General features: G+C 57.3%; 1 protein-coding gene across 1 annotated transcript; it reads right to left on the reverse strand.

Annotated features, from left to right (window-relative positions):
• Positions 1–12,589, reverse strand: SAMD10 (sterile alpha motif domain containing 10). Its single transcript, XM_075108653.1, has 5 exons — positions 12,486–12,589; positions 6,735–6,919; positions 2,947–3,115; positions 1,679–1,819; positions 1–1,334 (listed from the first exon to the last, which is right to left on the reverse strand). Exons 1-5 carry the CDS (start codon positions 12,514–12,516, stop codon positions 1,312–1,314), a joined length of 549 nt encoding a protein of 182 aa, XP_074964754.1. The 5' UTR covers positions 12,517–12,589; the 3' UTR covers positions 1–1,311.
• Positions 12,590–17,777: the final 5,188 nt, after the last annotated feature.

Raw genomic sequence — 17,777 nt, forward strand, 5'->3', positions numbered from 1 at the left:
AAATAACAGTCTCTTGTTTTATTACCAGCAGAGGAGGAGGCAGGTAGTGGGCAGGCACCTGGCTGAGGGGGCCACCATGACCAGCCTCCACATCCCTGCCAGCTCTGATGCCCCAGGAGCTTGGGGTGCTGCTGTTTCAGGACACCCTCCCCAGCCCCACAGCCCTGCCCTCGTCACTGGAGTGGGAACATGGGGAGGTGTCAGCATCCACCCTGCCCCTAAATCCTCTATTGTTCCTTACCTGCCTGCATGAGCAGTCTGTAGCTCGAGACAGGAGGGGTTTGGGGGGTGGGGGTGGTGTAACAGTAACCATTGCTTCACCTTAATGAAAAGTTGGGTCATCAGGACGGTGCCTGGGTTTGTCAGCACTGTCACCAGCCCCTGGGCAGGAGGTCAGGACGAGAATTTGCAATTGTCCAGAGAGGCAGAGTACTGCAAAGAGCTGGTGGGAGCACAGAGGGCATGAGAGGGAGCACGACTGGGCACCGGGGTCAGGGGGACATGGCACCCAAGAATCCCCAGCCTCAGCATCCCCAGCTGCTCCCACCCGGCCCCTGCAGCAGCTCCCCCGTCTGCCTGCAAACGAGGACGGATGAAGGACGAGCTCCTGGCACAACTTCCTCCAGGCCCCGGCACCCTACCAGCGCGTCCGCCCTGCCTTTGCTCCCAGATTTTCCATCTCCGATGACTCAGCTCCCTTTTTAACTCACCAAGTGGAGCCAGGCGCTGGTGGCTTGGCCCCGCTTTTAATTTTTTTTTGGCTGGTCAGGTCATCTTATTTGCTACTGATAACATTACCTCCTAGGACTCTGGAAGACAGCCCAGTCTGAAGAGAAAACTAAAGCTCCCTAAATAAGCTCCGAGGTATGGACACGAGCCGCCGGATGCTGGGATGTCGCCCATGTGCATAATGCTTCACTGTCCTGTGCATGGCTCTGAGCCGTTCCAGGAATAACCGCGCTTGGTTTGTCTGCAATGCTGAGCCCTGCCTGTCGCCGTTTCCTTTTTTCCATCTCTTTCCCTGTGAACTGTCAGGCTCAGGTGAGCAAAAGTTCATCTGTCCCAGTGGCTGCTTTGCTAATTTTCCTCCAGCCAAGAGCCACGTCTGCTGGAGGAAACCTCCCATGTCTGCACAGAAACGTGTTCATAAAAAAGAAAGAGAAAGAAGAAGGAGAGAAGCCCCGGAGTGGCTGGGAAGCTGTCTCTTCAAATTCCAAGTGTGCAGTTCAGGTCTCGTATTGGCGGTGCACAGCCCATCCCAGAGGTGCTCGGTTCACAGTGTTGGTACAATCTGCCAAACAGACGGATCAGCTAGGAGACATTTCCAAAAGAAGCTGGAACAAGGGGGAGAGGAAGGAATAAACAGCCTGCAGGGTGGCACGTTCCAGCTCACCCACTGCCAGCCCTGGAGAATCCCGTCCCTTCCATGCAAAATACCACCCATGGATTTTGTGCTGTGCACCACAGCCCAGCCACATGCACCGCAGCCTGTGCTCCACACCCCATCCCAGCCACGACGTGGGCTGCATTTGCATCAGTGACATGCAGGTGGGTGCCTCTGGCTTTGGCAGCTGCCCAGCCGCTGCTCATCTTGTCCAGACTGCTGCAGGAGAGGCACAACCACCCCAGGGTTGGGCTTCATGGCCTCTCTCCCCGCTTGGCCTCCCGCTGGCCCTACCTTGGCTGAGTAGCTGCAGGTTTCGGACCTCCTCGCGCACCTGGAGCTGCAGGACCTGCTGCAGGACCTCTTGCCGCTGCGCCTCGTGAGCGATGCCCATGCGCTGCAGCTTCTCCCCGTTCAGCCGCAGCAGCGCCCGACCTGCAAACATGGTGTCGCTCAGTGACGTGGTGGGGACCCCATAAAAGGGCAACTCAGTGGGAACAAGGAGGGGAAGGGGAAGAAATCCTAAAATGCTCTTTCACCACCCGGACCCACTGGGACGGAGAAGCCTCGCAGGTGGCCCCACTTTCGTAGAGCACTGGGTGGCAACTTGAGGTCCCCAGCCTCGGCACAGGTATGGCTCTGGCAATCACGTAACCCATCCCTGCAGGCAGGAGCTTTCCATTTCTCCGCTCCACCTCCTGCATCAGATATTTTTCCGAGTGCATGGTCCCTGTGTGGGCTGGCCATCCTGGGGGAACAGGGGTACCCATCAAAATGCATTAGTGTTGTTGCGAGCCACTCTCCTCCAGTCCGGGGGCTATTAGATGAGGGATTTACAACCAGCTTTTGTCCTTGTTTCCCGGCGTACATTTGCTAATGCTGCCTTTGTTTCCCATGCTAGGGCTGGCTGGGCTCTTGCATTAGGGCTTTGCATCCCTTGCGGGCAGCTCCAGCACTGCCTTCCCCACTTTCTCCTGCCCCTGACAGAGCTCTGCCTAGCCACGCACATGTCACAGTCAGACTAGGACGATGCTCGTACGTAGGAGTCAAAGCCAGAGTCCCCAGTGGGCAAAGGGGAGGGAGCAGGTCCTAGAGGTAAGTGTCCTCCAAGGACTTGGCTGGGAGTTGGATTCAGACCTGGAGGAAGACATTGGCAACTTGGACTCCACCTGAGCAGAGATCTTTCCTCATCTGCAAAAGTTTTCAGTATTTTAAAAAAAACTGTAAAAAATATTCTTATTGTATTAATCTGGGCAAGGAGAAGAGTCTTTCCCGTTTTATAAGCCACAATCTCCTCTGGGCAATTTATGATCATTTTAAACAACCTCCAGCCTGTCCTGGAGCTCACCCTGCTGGCAGATGCCTCCTGCCCAGCCCAAGTGGGTGTCCCTGTGCCCAGTGCTGTGGGGTGGCTCTCACCCCAGCTGCATCTCCATGGGGAGAGGGGACAGAAATGGGGGGTACATCTGCCTTCCAAATCATGAATCTCCAAACAGCTATTTCTCAGGAGCACATGCTAATGGCAATTAGTACCAGCAATTAAGTGGGGGCGTCTACAGTACCTGTGATTGCGTGGTGGGAGAACGCCTCGACATAGATGAGATAGTTATGTGGGCAGTGCTTCTTCAGCCATTTGCACACATCCTGCTGGGTCCAGAGCACCACCGGCTTGGCCAGGCTGCCCAGCGTGGGGCTGGTGTGGTAGATGCCATAGTGGTCGCAGGCACGGCCCTGCGGGGAGTGGGAGGGGAAGGGGTTAGTGGGGTTCAGCCCCATGAGGAGGAAAATGCCTTGGCTGGGAGGTCAGCCCACGGGGATGGGGGAGATGCTGGCTGGTGGCTTGGGACTGCAGCGACACTGGCAGACTTTGGCTTTGCACCCTCTGGAGTCCCTAGGTTTGCCCTGAAATAGCAGCATCAGAGGAACTGGTGAGGGAGGCAGGGGGCGTCGGGATGGGAGGTCGAGGTGGGGGTCCTGCCCTACATAGACCCCACACCTGGGAGCTCCCTGGCCCTCCTGCTGCCGGCAAGAACCCTGGTCCCCCTCCCCATGCATCTCCCAGCCCAGCAGAGCATTGCACAGGCTCGGGAGACATCTCGGGGGTGCCCAGGGTCCCTCCCCTCACCAGGCAGAGAAAGGTGCTTGTAGGCAGCTCTCAGTGGGGATGGAGCCAGCAAGGTCCTTGGGGGCAGCGGGTACCAGAGCAAAGCCACCCACACCAGAAGTCCGCAGGGAAGCAGCCAGCAGCCAGCTGGTGCCCTGGAGCAGGAAGGACTTTCCCTCTCTCTGTTGCTCAGTCTCCTTCAACTCTGAGCTGACAAGGTCCTGCGGCCTCACAGGTGTCTAAAGCCACCTCTTCTTGGGGTGCTGCCATGCCTGGAGACACCTGGGATAAACCAGGGTTGCAGTCCTCAGTGCCCTGATGTGCCCTGGCCACCCTCCACTTCCAGAGATGTCTGCCACACACCCTCCCCCCTTGCCCGGACTGCCCTGGCCCCCAGTGCAGGCTGCTCCCTCTGGCACTGACCACCCACCCAGCCTCGGTGCCAGGCAGGTGCCTGCCTGGTGGCAGGATGGGACCCGGGCCTGCAGAGCAGAGGGGGAGGAGCTGTGCCCACAGGGTGATGGGGCTTATCTACTGGCATCCCTCCCTCCCTCCAGCTGCTGGCTGGAGCAGCTGGTCTCACCCTGAGCCACCTGGTAGCTCCATTTCCTCGCCCACGTCGCAGCAACTCCAGCATGATGAGGTCGTTGCCACCTGGATTTATCCCAGTACAGAGCAAGTCAAATGCCTTGAATTGTAACAGCACAGGGGGATGAGCCTGCTTCTCCTGGGGGGATCTTAAGGCTAGCTGGGAAATGGGGCTAAAGGATGCAGAAATCCACTGTTTCCTGGTTTTAGAACCCAGGGGAGACTGGTGAACTCTCTGCTGCTGGTGATGCCAAGACTTCATCCTCAAGCAGCACCAGCAAACATCACTCCTCCAAAGCAGCTCCCTGTGCCTGAGCTGCTGGGACTGTCCCGGGCTGGACCGCAGGCACATGGAGATGGGAAAGGGGTCCCTGCTGCCTGCAACAGGAGGGGACTGGATTGCCAGGGTCCCTCCTGGCATGGTCCTCACCCATGTCCAGGACATGCTGGGCATGGCAGAAGCAGCAGCTGATGTGAGGACATGCTGGCATGGGAAAAGTTGACAGCAGTATGCCAGTGTCGACCTCCATGTATGAATATTGGCTAATTTAGCATGCCTAATAGAGAAGCGGAGATAATTAGTGTGACAGGGACTCCAGACATCCTGTGGTTACTGAAACTAATGACATATCCCTGAGAGATGCCAGAGAGGAGACGGCGGACGGCAGCGGGGTCTGGGACATCTCCCCTGGCCCCGAGCCGGGCATTGCTCACACCATGGAGCCCAGCCAGCCTGGCAGGAGCTGCTGCCTGTGCCCAGAGGAGCATTTGGGCTTGGAAAGGGACCTTGCCTCAAGGAGGGCTCGCCTGTGGCAGCTGGGGACATTCGAGCGAGAGGGAAGAATGCAAAGCTGGGAGGCTGTAAATTAATAGCTAAGGAGTCCATCTCCAAAGTCAATGGAAAATGCAATAAACTATGCACAATTTGGTTTCTCAACCAAACTGAACCCCACCTTTGGGGCCCCCCCTGGTAGCTTCCTTCCACTCCTCCCAGACATGCTAGGAGCTGCCTGCCCGCAGAAGCAGCCCCAGCCTGTGCCAGCCGCTTGGCTCCTTCACACTTGGCTGAGCGTGCCGTGGGGAGGAGGAGGCGATTCGCTCTGGATTCACTAATGAGCAATGATGAGAAGCGGAGGGGCTGGGGGAAATAATGGCCAGCTTCCCGTGAGCTTCCGGCAGCTATTATCCAACTAACCCTCCGAGGCATGAGGGAAGAGGTGACAAACAACCTGCAATTTCCCTGGGCACGCTCATGTCTGCAAGCATTTTGCCCATCAGATGCAGCCCCACACCAGGGACCCATCTCTGCACCCCTAAACCCTGCACTGCCGGCTCGGGGCGCATCATCCCCTGCAGTGGGTGAAGCCGCCCCCCAGAAGACCCCCGATCTATCCCCTGCACTCCCTGGGTGGGAAGGGGAGGTGTAATGAATCACAGGCTCATTTTCCAGCTGGTTGAGCTGCACTGTCTCTCTGATAAACTCTCAGCCATGAATATCGAGTGCTGGTGTTGAGGAGAGCAGGCGGGAAGGCTCAGAGGCTGCTCCCGTGCAGAGGCAGGAGGTGGCCGGGGAGAGCTGGCTGGTGGGAGCCATTCCCTGGGAGCTGCAAGGAGCAACTCACGTCACCTGCCATCTCTTGGGCATTTTTTCCCTGCTTATGGCAAAATTAAAGCCTTTCTTCCCCACAAATCCCCCTGTGAGGCACGTAGAGGCAGGTGAGGGAGAGCCATGATGAGCACAGCTGGCAACCCGAGCATGGCTGGCATGCCCCTGCGCAGGCAGCGCTGTGCAGGCAGTGCTGTCCCCGTGCTTTTCACAGAGGTGCAAGAGGAAAGGGGCTACCGGGGTGCCTGGAGGGGTGATGGGGACAAGAGGCACAGCGATGCCAGGACAGGGGGGCAGTCTGAGGCGCTGCCGCCCCTGTGAGCATCACAGCATGATGGTGGGACTGTACCTGTCCCTGTTGGGACCCTGCTCCCCTCTGATGCCAAACCAGCCAGGCCCTCAAGATGGAAAAGCAACTCCATGTTGGAGGCTGAAAGTCAGGCAGTTTGATTTTCCCCATTTTCTTTCCAGTGGTCACTGGCTGGATGTGCTGCCTCCAAACACGACTCCCAGAGCTTTACAAAGGAGTTAGGAAGCACTGGGAGCTGCTCACTGGCAAGATGCTCCTTCCTACGACTGTGCAGAGGCACAGCAGCAGGCAAATCGCTGGAAACCTTCAGCTCAAAGCCTCATTAATGCAATAAAATTCAGAATTTTAGGAGGTCAATGGTCCAAACCTGGATAAGAGACATACCCAAGTGCTCGGGGATTTTAAGGCATTACAAGGAACTTGGTTCTGGCACATTTACTGCAAAATTGTATTAAGTCCCGGCTCCAGGTGCGGAGAGAAGGTGATGCACAGAGCTCACCTCAGCACAGCCTCCAGCCTGATGATAATAACTAAATTATTATATTTATATATTTTTTACTATAATTAAATACACAACAATCATGAGGGCTTTCAGCAAAATGGGATCTAAAGGCCTGATCCTGCAGAGAAAGACGAGATACTCCTGCAGGGGATCGATGGGATGGGGGGAACACGAGGAGCCGCATTCCCCTGGGCAGCCCTGGGGCAGGGGCCAGGGTGTGCAGGGGAGCCCGGCGGGTACCTGCAAGCCCTCAGTGCCCGGCTGCCGCAGGAGCTTGATGGTCCGGCCACCATCGGCCCGCTGGCTCCGGCCATCATGCCAGGTGAGGCTGCTGCCCGGGTTCCTCTGCAGGCGGTAGTTGAGGTTTTCAGCCGAGACCGTGTGCTCCAGGAGGCTGCGGCAGAAGCTGAAGTGAGCAGCAGCGGCTGTGGAGGAAAGAGGGGTGAGAGACGGCCATGGTGGCCCTCTGTTCCATGCTTGGGCACCCAAAAATGCCTCTCCTACCTCACAGGACCTGCTGAGCTCTGCTATACCCTCCACTGCCAAAATTTCCCCCTCCTGCCTTCCCATTGCCAAGGAGAAAACCCATCAGCCCACGAACCTGCCGGCTGGTGCCAGGAGCCGGCAGGCGCCGACAAGATGTTTGCCCACACAAACCCCTTGCAAGCGATGCTTGTTTTGACACCCACCTGCTGAGCAGACGTTGGGACCCGCAGCTGATCTTTGCTGCATGGTTATAACCTCCTGCTCGTCACCGCCGCTCTGCTGGGCGAGATGCCAGGAGGAGGCAAAGGGGAAGAACCACTTTCCATGGAGACGGCTGACATTAAACTGCCACCACTGAGGGATGGGAAGCAGGTAAACCCCAGCCTGGGCAGCTCAATGGAGAAGGGGGTGCGGGTTAGTCCCCTCCCAGCACAGACTATGGCTGCTTGGGGACGGTTGCTGCCACGCAGGAGCACAAACCTGCACACCCAAATGATGGCTGAACCCACACCAGCCTATCTGTGATGGCCTACAAAGAGCCATTTACCCATGATGAGGAGTTTTTGTCCCTCACCCCTTGTGTTTTCATAAGCTGGAGGTATTTGGGTTGCAACAAGGATGAAAAGCTTTCCTTTGGCAGGGGGCTGAAGACACCCGGCTGCTGTGGGAGGAGGATGCATGGGTATTAGGGGCTTACGCACTCCTCTGCTCCAGATAAAAGCCAGCTGGCTTGACATCAGCAGCACTGATCCACAGAAGCAAAGGCCAGAGCATCCCCCAGTTCACCTGCTCCCACCACAGCAAGACGGGCAAGTCATAAAACCACCGAAAGCAGAGCAGCACCTGAAGAAGTTCCACCTCCAGGGATAAGCCACCCTGGGAGAGCAGAAGGACTGGAGAAAACCTGCTGCAGCTCATTTTCATAATTAGTGGGTTTTACAAGGGAAGAGGTTTCAAAGAGACCACTTGAGCACACCTTCATGCAAGAGGAGACCAACCAGCCAAAAGATGTCAAAACAGAGCAGGAAAGAGTTGTAAATGTGTCCATGTGTCCCAGGTTATCCAGACCACAACACTCTGCCTTGCTCCTTAAACACACCCAGCAACAAGCGTTGCCATGGGAAAACTGAGGCAGAGGACCTGACTGATGGCTGGGGAAGTGATTTTATGGAAAACAAACTGAAGGGGGATCCATAGAGAGGCTCAGTATCGAGCTGAGGCAGAGCTGGGAGGGGTGGTCTCTGAGCCTGTCTTGGGAGATGGGGATGACTCTGATGGCTTCCTACAGCCTCAGACACCCCGGACCCAGCACACGAGAACCACAGTGGGTTGTGTTCCCTACAGCCAAGGCTGCCCGAGATGCCCCCAGCTGTCCTGCCTCCTGCACTCCGACAACCCAGCCATGCTGGGCTACCCCTGAGCTGAAAACCACCCGTCCCACCGGGCGCTGGGGACAGATACGGACCTGGCAGGTGTGGAGGGGCTGGTTGCCAGATCTATGTGCTTTGGCTGGGCTGGGACTTCCCCGGGACTCACTGCAAAAGGCTTGGTGAGGGAACGGTGGGGAACGGCGCTCTGACCACCAGCGGGACCTATATCCATAGGGGTTAGAGAGCACCTGCCTCCAGGAGCAGGACGTGGGCATCTACGCTCCCCTAGCAAACACAGCTGGAGCTGAAGAGCCAGAGTGAGAGCAGATGGGGGGGGGGGGGGGGAAAGATGAAGGGAAAAACAAGCTGAAAAGAGAGGCAGGGCCAGGAATGCTGGCGGCACTGCTCCCCATCGGGGGCAGGCAGCTGCTGCCCTGGAGCTCAGAGCCCCCGGCAGCACCTTCAGCAGCTCCTCCGCAGTCTCCTGCTCCCCCAGACCAGCCCTCAGGTCCCAACTTTCCCATTGCCTGGCGGCACTTGACGTGGGTGAGGGTAGGGGGTGCTGAGCCAGGGCACACCGGAGCGTTTTGGAGCAAGGGAAGGATGGGTGCAGGGAGCCCCATGGCAGGGCAGCCCCTGGGTTGGCTCCATGCAGGGACACAGGGGTGGCATCCGACACAGGCTCTCCTCTCCTTCCCATGCCCGGCACAGGAGCAGCCACAGCAACACCACAAACACCCAGCCACCCTCCATCCCCTCTGCTCCTTTTCTGCTGAGCCAGAGGCTGAGCCCACCAGCTGGGGATGCACATGCAGCATCTTCCCCCCCCCACCAGCCCTGCAGCCCCTGGTTCTGCCCTGCAGCCCCCCAGCCATGCCCTGCACCCCCCTCACCTGGCTCGGGTGGTCCCTGTGAGCTGCGGATGGTGGAGACGCAGCAGAGGGATGGCCGGCCCTGCTGCATCTCGGCGGGAGGAGGGATGTGCGCGAGCGCTCGGCAGCACCGGCTGTCACGAGCACGGCTCCATCCCTGCCTCCCCTCATACCTCGTCCACACCTGACTGACTCCTCTGATTGCCTCCCTCCCACTGCCAATAAATGGTGGCTGCACGCTTGCCCCAGCTCTGGTGGCAGACAGCCCCCAGCCAGCCTTGCACGGTGGGGGTGTGTGAATTACACTCCCTCCCCGCCACACCGTGGGCGTTTGATCCAGAGAGATACTCGGTGTTTTCCCTGCGTGCTCCCGCCTAATCCCACGACAGGGCCAGCTGGCACGGGGATGGATGGGAAGCCTGGGGGGCTACCATGGGTGATGCTGGACCCGCCAGGCATCAAAGTGCCCAAGGGCTGAGTGGAGCCATGGCAAGCTCATGCATAGCAGCACTGGGGTCACTTGGGGCATTCAGGGTGCAGGAGGTGCTGGGGAAAGAAAAGAGGGAGGACAGTGATGAGCATCCTTCCCAGGCAGGGGCTGCGGGGCTCAGCATGGTCTGTTCCTGCGCATGGCCAAAGCCATTGTGGTTATGGCCATGTTTGGGGTCCAGGCAGAAGGGGGGTGCCTGCAGCCTGTAGCAGAGGTTGGTGAACAAACACTGTGCTGAGCGTGGGGAACGGCACCTTGAAATGGGGCTGCAAGAGCCTTTGGGCCAGCTGAGCCTGAGCTGGAGCAGAGAGGGGAGAGCTCAGCTCTGGTCCTCAAACAGCCACTGTACCCCCATCTTTCTGGGTCCCCATAAGCCGGTCCGTGGTCCCTGTGGCTCTTCTGGCAGCCCTGTGTGATGGACCACCTGCTGCCTTCTCGTGGGCTGGGGAGTCACCACCAGCTCATTTTTCCCTCGGTGGCTCTTTGGTCTATTTTGGGCATCTCTCCAGCCACACAGGACAGGCAGAAGGGGAGGCCAGGGGCTGGGTCACCGCAGGGGGACCAGCAGCCACCTGCCCCAGGCGGTGGGACAGGGACTGCGGCAGCGGCAGGGACAGACACCGCTCCCTCCCCTCGCCCGGCACGCCGCCGCCGCTCCCTGCCTTTCCCTCTCCAGACACTTTTACGGCTGGTGAAACGTGAGCACTGGAGAGGCTCAGAGCAGCAGCAGTCACTGCTGGCGAGAGGGACAGAAACCCCCCTGGGAATGGAGACCTCCGGGCAGGACGTGGCAGCACGCAACGAGCCGGATGGTGAAAGCATCCCTGGGTCGGTCCCGAGGTGGGCACGGGCTGATCGCTCCCAGCAAAGCTGACTTTCTGCAGGCACTGTCTGCTCGCAGGTGTCCAGGACCTGCCCCGGGGGAAGCAACGGCAGGCAGCCAAGCTGCAGGAGGAGCAGACAGGGGCACAGAGTGGGGAGCCCAGTGCCTGGACAAGCAATGCACTGCCTGCTTCCAGCTCCCTTCATTCGGCTCCCCAGCATGACCTCAGGGACATCCTTGTGTCTTTGATGCCATCACACAAGCAGGTGTCCCACAGACCTGCCCTCCCACTGGGAACCTATCTGCAGGCAACTGCCACGGGGGCAGCCAGGCTTCCCGGGGATTAACAGTGGTCCCTGGGAGAAGCTTGGAACAAGCTTTGCAAGGAATTAAATCCCTTTGCCGATTTGCCTGGCTCCCAGTGTCTGGGAGGGAAAGAGGCATTTAGCACCAAATGGGGTGAGAGATTTGCTGACAGTCAGAGAGGTATTCGCAGGCAGCTGGCTGTCTCTCTTGTGTTCCTTCAGGCAGGTGAAGGGTGGATGAGACCAGAGCTCTGGGGGTGCCAAGGATGGGGAATCCTCTCTGCGAGGGGCTTATCTCATTTTCAGTGGTATCTGCATGAGCCACATGCCTGGCTGGCATTGCCTTTGCCCTGGTCCTTTTCATCACTTCCATGTGGCTTCACTGTGGTACGAGCTGCTGCTTGGGCTGGCAAAGCCCCCATGGAACCAGGGATGCTGTCTGGGACCCTCTAATGCATGTAATCTTTGAAGCTGCACCTACAGGATGTCCTTATGGACCAGATCCTGCCCTGAGCCATTCCCTAAGACCTGCTGGCCCCGAGGAGGACGAGACCACATCCAGAGAGGACTGACATCCCCTCAAGCCTCTCCAGGTTCTCCTGGGGCATACCTGGCTCAGGCCCTGGATGCGATGAGCATCATCCCAGTGTTTCCCTCTGAATTCTCTGCTTGCAGAGGTGAGATGGGAGCCCTGCACAGAGATGGAGCTCAGGCCGGTGGCTGCTCACCGCTGGTGTCTCCCGAGGAAGGAGGAGGAAGGGAACAAAAGACAGATGCCCTTTCCATCCTCCCCATGCAGCGCAGTGCCCTGGGTGCACGTTGGGGGAGTGTGCACGGGTGCTGCCTGCCTGCCTGCCTGCACAGAGCAGCAGGCAGTCCTGTGTCAGGGGGCCATGGGGCATAGCCTTTTGGGGGACTGTATGTGACTTTGGGGGTATCTGTGATCTTGAGCCCCCCATGGGTGCTGCCAGGAGGTCCCCGAGCACCCCAGGACAGGTGATCTGGGTAGGGTTGGGCACCCAAGAGAGTGTGGGGTGAGGACAGCAGGCGGGATCTCAGGGTGGCTCTGGGCAGAGCAGGCTTTCCTGGCAGGAGGCAGGCATGGGAGCCTAGAGGCAGGGACCCCTCTCCATGCAGCAAGCCCCCTTCCACCTCGCCACATTCTTCCCAGAGGTCCTGCCCTGCTCTACCACCCGCTGCCCTGCTCTAGCACCCCCTGCCCTGCCTTGCCTTTACATCTGCACCCCATTGCTCTAGCCCAATTTCCCAATCCATTTCACCGGTACCCTATAATACTGGGAGCAGGGGATGGGAACAGACCCTCCCCGCGATTTTGAGGGCAGCAAAGGGGGATGTGGAGGGGCAGACCCCCGGGGTGGAGGAAGCGTTCCTGCAGGGTAGAGGGAGCAGATCCCCGGAATGGAGTGTATATTCCCGGGATGGAGGGGCAGCACCGGTGAGGGGTGGGGGTATTAAGGGCAGATCCCCGGGGTGGAGAGGGCGGCATGAAGGGCAGACCCCCGGGATGAAGGGGGCAGCACTGTGGGGGGATGGAGGGGACAACCCCAGGGTCGTGCCCGTCGCGTTTGGAGCTGGGGGGCCGCGTCCCGCCGTGCACCTGAGCCCCCCCGCCCCTGCCCTGTACCTTCCATGTCCTTGGGCTGGCCGCAGCTCATCCTCCGCCCAGCGGGGCCGCGCTCAGGCGGGGACGGAGCCCCGCGCCCCGCAGCGCCGCCGCCGGCACCGGGCGCTCCCGCCCCGCCCCGCCCCGCCCCGCCCCAGTACCCGCGCCGGGGGCGGTGCCGCGCTCCGCCACCCCCGGGCGCTCCGCCCGCCGCCCCGCCTCGCCCCGCCGCCCTCTCCCTTCCCCAAGGATGCCCCGAGCGTTCCCCCCGGACCCCTGCCCGGAGCCGCCGGGCACGACCCCCAGATCCTTTCCCCCAGCCTGGGGGTCACGGCCTGGGGACACCAGGGTCCGGTGGGCACCGTGCACGGGTCTTTGCTCATGTTTGCTGTGGGGACAGAGCGGAAAACAACGCTCTCCCTCCTCCCCAGATTTCTCTTCTCCCCCCACACCTGCAGCTCCCCAGAGGGGTGCCAGCAGGGCGGGTGAAGGAGGATGCTCGTCCCCATGTGTGCAACATGGGCTCTGGTGGGCGGCCGCGGTGCGAGTGGGCGCCCGCCAAAGCTTGCCGGAGCATGGTGCGTCGGCACGGAGCAGAATGGCATCGCCAGCACCCGTCACTCCCCCGGGGTGGCAACCCCATGAGTATTTTTGGAGGCGCCTGCCTTCAGCTATTGCACCTGATTCCCAGCCAAGGACCGTCACTGTCAGCCCGTGGAGCTGCAGAGGGGCCAGGGGTCTGGTGGTTGTCCCGTGCTGGGGTGGGACAGGGACGGGGACGCTGTTGGGTGCCGAGGACGAGGACAAGTGGATGCCTGTGCCATGATGCTTCACCTGCACAGGGTGTTCTCTGTCACAAACCTGCCGCAGCAGTTCTCAGCACCCTCGCTCTTGTTTTAAGATGAGGAAAACTCAGGCTTGCGGGATGCTACTTCCAAAACCGTGCTCCCCATTTAGTGGACGGCTCCAGCAGCGTTAAGCACCTGGCACAGTGATCAGCTGCCGTGGGCTGGGGCTGTAAAGGTGCAGCAGGTGGTACTGACCATATGTAGCCTTGTGCTGGGAGTTGGGTGCCTGTTTATGGTGCTGGTATAGCTACCGCATAAAACCCACTTGGATCCAGGCTACACAGCTGTGTGTGTGTGTGCAGCACTCGTAAAAATTAAATTCAGCTCCCCAAATCAATACGAGCTTTCCAAAATTTTGGATGTTCACTCAGGAGCCGCTTCAGATGGGGCTCAAGCCCCCATCCAGGCTCAGCTCTGTGCCATGAGCTGGCTGGGGCTGTTGCACTTGGTGAGCCAACCGTGCTGCCATGCTGGGACATTGGGCCAAGAACCATGCACGTAGCCTGCAAACAGCCTACTACTAAAATACTACACACCAGCCCTGCTATTAGCATTCCTCCTTCTACTGCTGCAAGAGAGTGGTCAGGGCATTATTGCTCATTGCAGGCATCCAACTCTGTCAAATAAAGAAAGAACCTATTTTCCATTACTCTGAAATTCCCAGTTCTCCCTCAGACTCTGTCTACACACGGAGCTTTCAAGCCGTGGCAGAAATCTTCCAAGAGAAATATGGTTAGAGACAGGCCTTGGCAGGAAAAGGCTAATGTCGCTTGAAAAATGTGTGCAGATTATGCCAAGCTGTTATTAAAAATAAGTGCTTCACTGTTCCCAGCCTTTGCTTTCCCTGATTTTTCTCATAGTAATTGCACTTCTCCAGGAAAGGTTTTATATGTCCAGGGGAAGGAATTTGTTTCCTCATCATCATCTGCAAACAGATCCAGTGCCAATCTACCATCCTGCTGATGCCTGGTGATGCTGTGGTAGGCTCTGGGTGTGTGGGGAAGCCTGGACCACTCGCTCATCTGTAATTCCAAAGGACTTTCAGGGAAACCCCAAACCTCGGGGATGCCTGGGGAGGGTTGGGGAGATGGTGTGGTCCCATACATCCCCGTGCCTGCTCCATGCTCCAGATTTCCTTGGCTGTTACAGGATCCAGCATCATTCTTGGGTTATTATCTCAATCCCTCCCATGGCAGAGCAGCTTTTAACCAGCCCCAGCGACTCTGTCTTGAGTTTTGGTCTTTTACTGTCTGATCGAGGGTTTTCTGCAGTTAAACAGGAGTTAAATAACAGGGGGAAAAGCCTGTGTGTGCACTGAACCCAAACCTAGAGTATAGCTCAGGAAGCTTGAAGCACCGGTCAAGGGCCCCTTTGGTGGGGTGGGAAGGAAACAAGCCAGGGACACCGGCTCCAGTGAGCCCCAGACCTAGAGGTTTCCCCTCCACGTGTGTATGGATTTTGGTAGGGAGAGCACCAATGTCACCATGGGCCCCATCCCTCCCCTCTGCCAGCCTCCGGCACGGGTGCAAGGATGGGATGATTCAGCACGTTCGTTTTTCAGAGAATAAAGGAAGTAATTAAACATCAGCTTTCCTCCTGCCGCAGCCCTGCGAGGATGAGAGGCAGAAGATAAAAAGCCTTCAGACGGAAGTTATTTGTCTAAGGAGAAAAGTGGCTAATTTCTCTGTTGCTTTGCTTGTCTGCTCGTTAATGAAAACCGCTCGTCAGCAGGAAAAGGGAGCACCCAGCAAGGGGGGAGGAGATGCACCATCCATCGGTGGCCAGGCAGGTGTCCATTGGTGGCCCTGGGATGTCCCATCCCCACTGGGATGTCACCTTTGCCTTTGCAAAGCCCCATGTGCCATCCGGACACTGACCTGGGGGCTGCGGATGCAGCCGGGTGTCGGGGAGCCGCCCCTCACCACAGCCCCATGGGCTGGGACTGGCGCTCACAAGCCAAATGCCACAGAGGGGTTTTCCTAATTCCCCCTCCGAATTTTTGTGCAAAGAGCTTATTAAGGCACTTGCAGGGAGACTGAATAGAAAACAGCTTTGTGCCTGAAGTCTCCTGCCTGGCGCGGGGTGATGGATGGCGCTTAGCTCGGCTGGGCATGGAAATATTTAATGTTATGAAAATCTCTCCCTGAAAACAATTTATTTTCAAGCTGATAATAAAGCATCAAACCTCATTGCTGCAGGGTGGGAGTTGCTTCAGATGGTACCGAAGCTCTGGATTATAAAGCTGAGGTGGTACCTGTGGTCTCCTTTTGTCCCTGGCTGTGCAGGACACCCTCTCGCCGCTCACAGCATGAGATCTGCACCTTCCCGAGGATAATGATTTACTGGCAGAGGACGTCTGAGGCATTGCTCCCTGTTTTCTGCTCCCTGGGACATGAGGGACAGTCTGGAGACTATGGAAGCTCTTTCATTTGGAGGTTTATATAGATATATTTCTAATTGGATTTTGACATGTCACAGTTATTTTCAAGGCAGCCTGTAATTATTTGACGGCATAGCCCAGATCACTGCCTTTCTCTCAGCACAGAGTTTTTTTTAATATTGTTTCCCAAAATGAAACTGTGAATTTGCAACTTAATCCAATGAGAGGACACACGCGATGCCATCATCTGCAAGGGCACAGCGAGGCAGTGTGATTCACGTTTCCTAGCTTTGTAATCAATTCACAGCAAGAATAAAAAAGTCAAAGCAATATTTTGATTCTTTCCAGTAAGGAAAAAAAAAGTATATATATCCTAAGAGGCTGCTCTATACTCACGGGTATTTTATGGGCTGGGGAGGTTTTGCTGGTCCTGCCCTATCTCAGTCCACCCTGCGCAGAGACACTGAGAACCGCCAAGATGAGCCGGACACAGGGCAGCCTGTGCGTTGTCTTGGCATGGCCAAATCTCCGGGCAAACCCAGGGCCATGGCAGAGGAGGGTGGTCGAAGGTGTTCTCAGGCTTTTTCTCTCCGGACTGAAACTTGATGAAATTGCCATTAATTTTTTTTTTGGTAACATGTGTTGCAATTTTTGGGGCCAAAATAATTTCATCCAGCTCCATCTGCTCTCCATTAGGTAACTGAAGCCCAAGCAGGTCAGATCCTGCCATCCTCACTAGGGATACCCCCCCAGGCTGGGCATCACCATCACCCCACCGCTGCATTTGTTATTTCAGTGCCCAGAATAGGCACAAATGAAAACCATCACCTGGGAAAGGTTTAGCAGCATCTCACTGATAACCAGTGTGAGCAAGTTAATGACCGTACCACAGTCTTATTACATCTCGGCAGACTGAAGTTCTTAGTTTTCTTCAAGCCCGATTTCAGGGCTCGCTAGCTGTATTCAATTGCTTTCAGAATCCGATTTATTATTTACGTTGCAAGGTACAGGCTGGCTTGAACTGATTTGCTGTGCTCTGATTGCCACTGCACGCTGGTGTGGGATCTGGAAACTAGCTGCACACACAGTCAGGCTACAAAATCAGGGATTCAACAGTTAGGGAATGTCAGGCTTAAAACTGCCTGTGCATCCTGGTGCTCTGCATTCTGCTGCTGCCTGCGGTTGCATCTCTCAGGATGCAGGGAGAGTTGGTCCCGTGGGGGCCAGCAGGATGGATTAGCTGATCCCTGGGCCCCAAGTGTCATCACCCTGGTGCTGCAGGGGAGATCAGGCAGTTGCAATGTGTCCCCCCTCATTTTAAGCAGCCTGGGTCGGGTGAACAGGAGGGGACAAAGTGACACTGGTTTTTAGGAAGGAGTCATGGATGGGAGCTCAGAGCAGACGGGGAGAGCAGAAGTGGTGGGAAATATCAGAACTGGGAAACCACTGGGAGCCCTGGTGTTTCTGGGGATGCTTAGCAGGCCTTCACCTTCACCATCACCTCAACTCCTTACCCTGCCCATGGTTGAAGCTTACAATGCCTTGGGTGGCAGGAACAAGCAAAAACCCCACAAAAGTCCCATTGCTCCAGGGCAAAGGAGACCAGAGGCAGCAGGACCTCAGGAAGGTCTCCATTGGAGATGGACCAGGACCAGCGGGCTGGTGGGCAGGACCATGGGCACACTGCCCTCAGCACAAGGACCCTCTGCACCCACCTCATCCAGCTGCCCAAATCACCAGGCACTTTGGGAAATGTTGGTCCATCTCCAAGAGCCCTTGACTTTAGACATCCCTGGATTAAAAGGTGGTTTTAATGAATGCCATTTGGGTAGCATCATTAGCATGCTGCTGGCAAGCAACCCGCGCCCTTGAGCTTTCTCTCACATGGGGATTATTCCCAGCAAATCTCCAGCTGACGCCAGCTCTGCTCTCTCGATTGCCAAAGGTGTGAGCTCCATGTTGAAGACTCTTTAGCAGCCTCTGCTAATTGTCTCTGAGGTCTCAGACAGCTTCAGAGGAGACGTTCAAAGGCACCTCACCCCTTCCTAGCTGCGGCAGGAGTTTGGCACCTGGCTGCCGCCGGCT

Source organism: Phalacrocorax aristotelis, chromosome 13 (genome assembly GCF_949628215.1).
Source record: "Phalacrocorax aristotelis chromosome 13, bGulAri2.1, whole genome shotgun sequence".
NCBI lineage: Eukaryota > Metazoa > Chordata > Aves > Suliformes > Phalacrocoracidae > Phalacrocorax > Phalacrocorax aristotelis.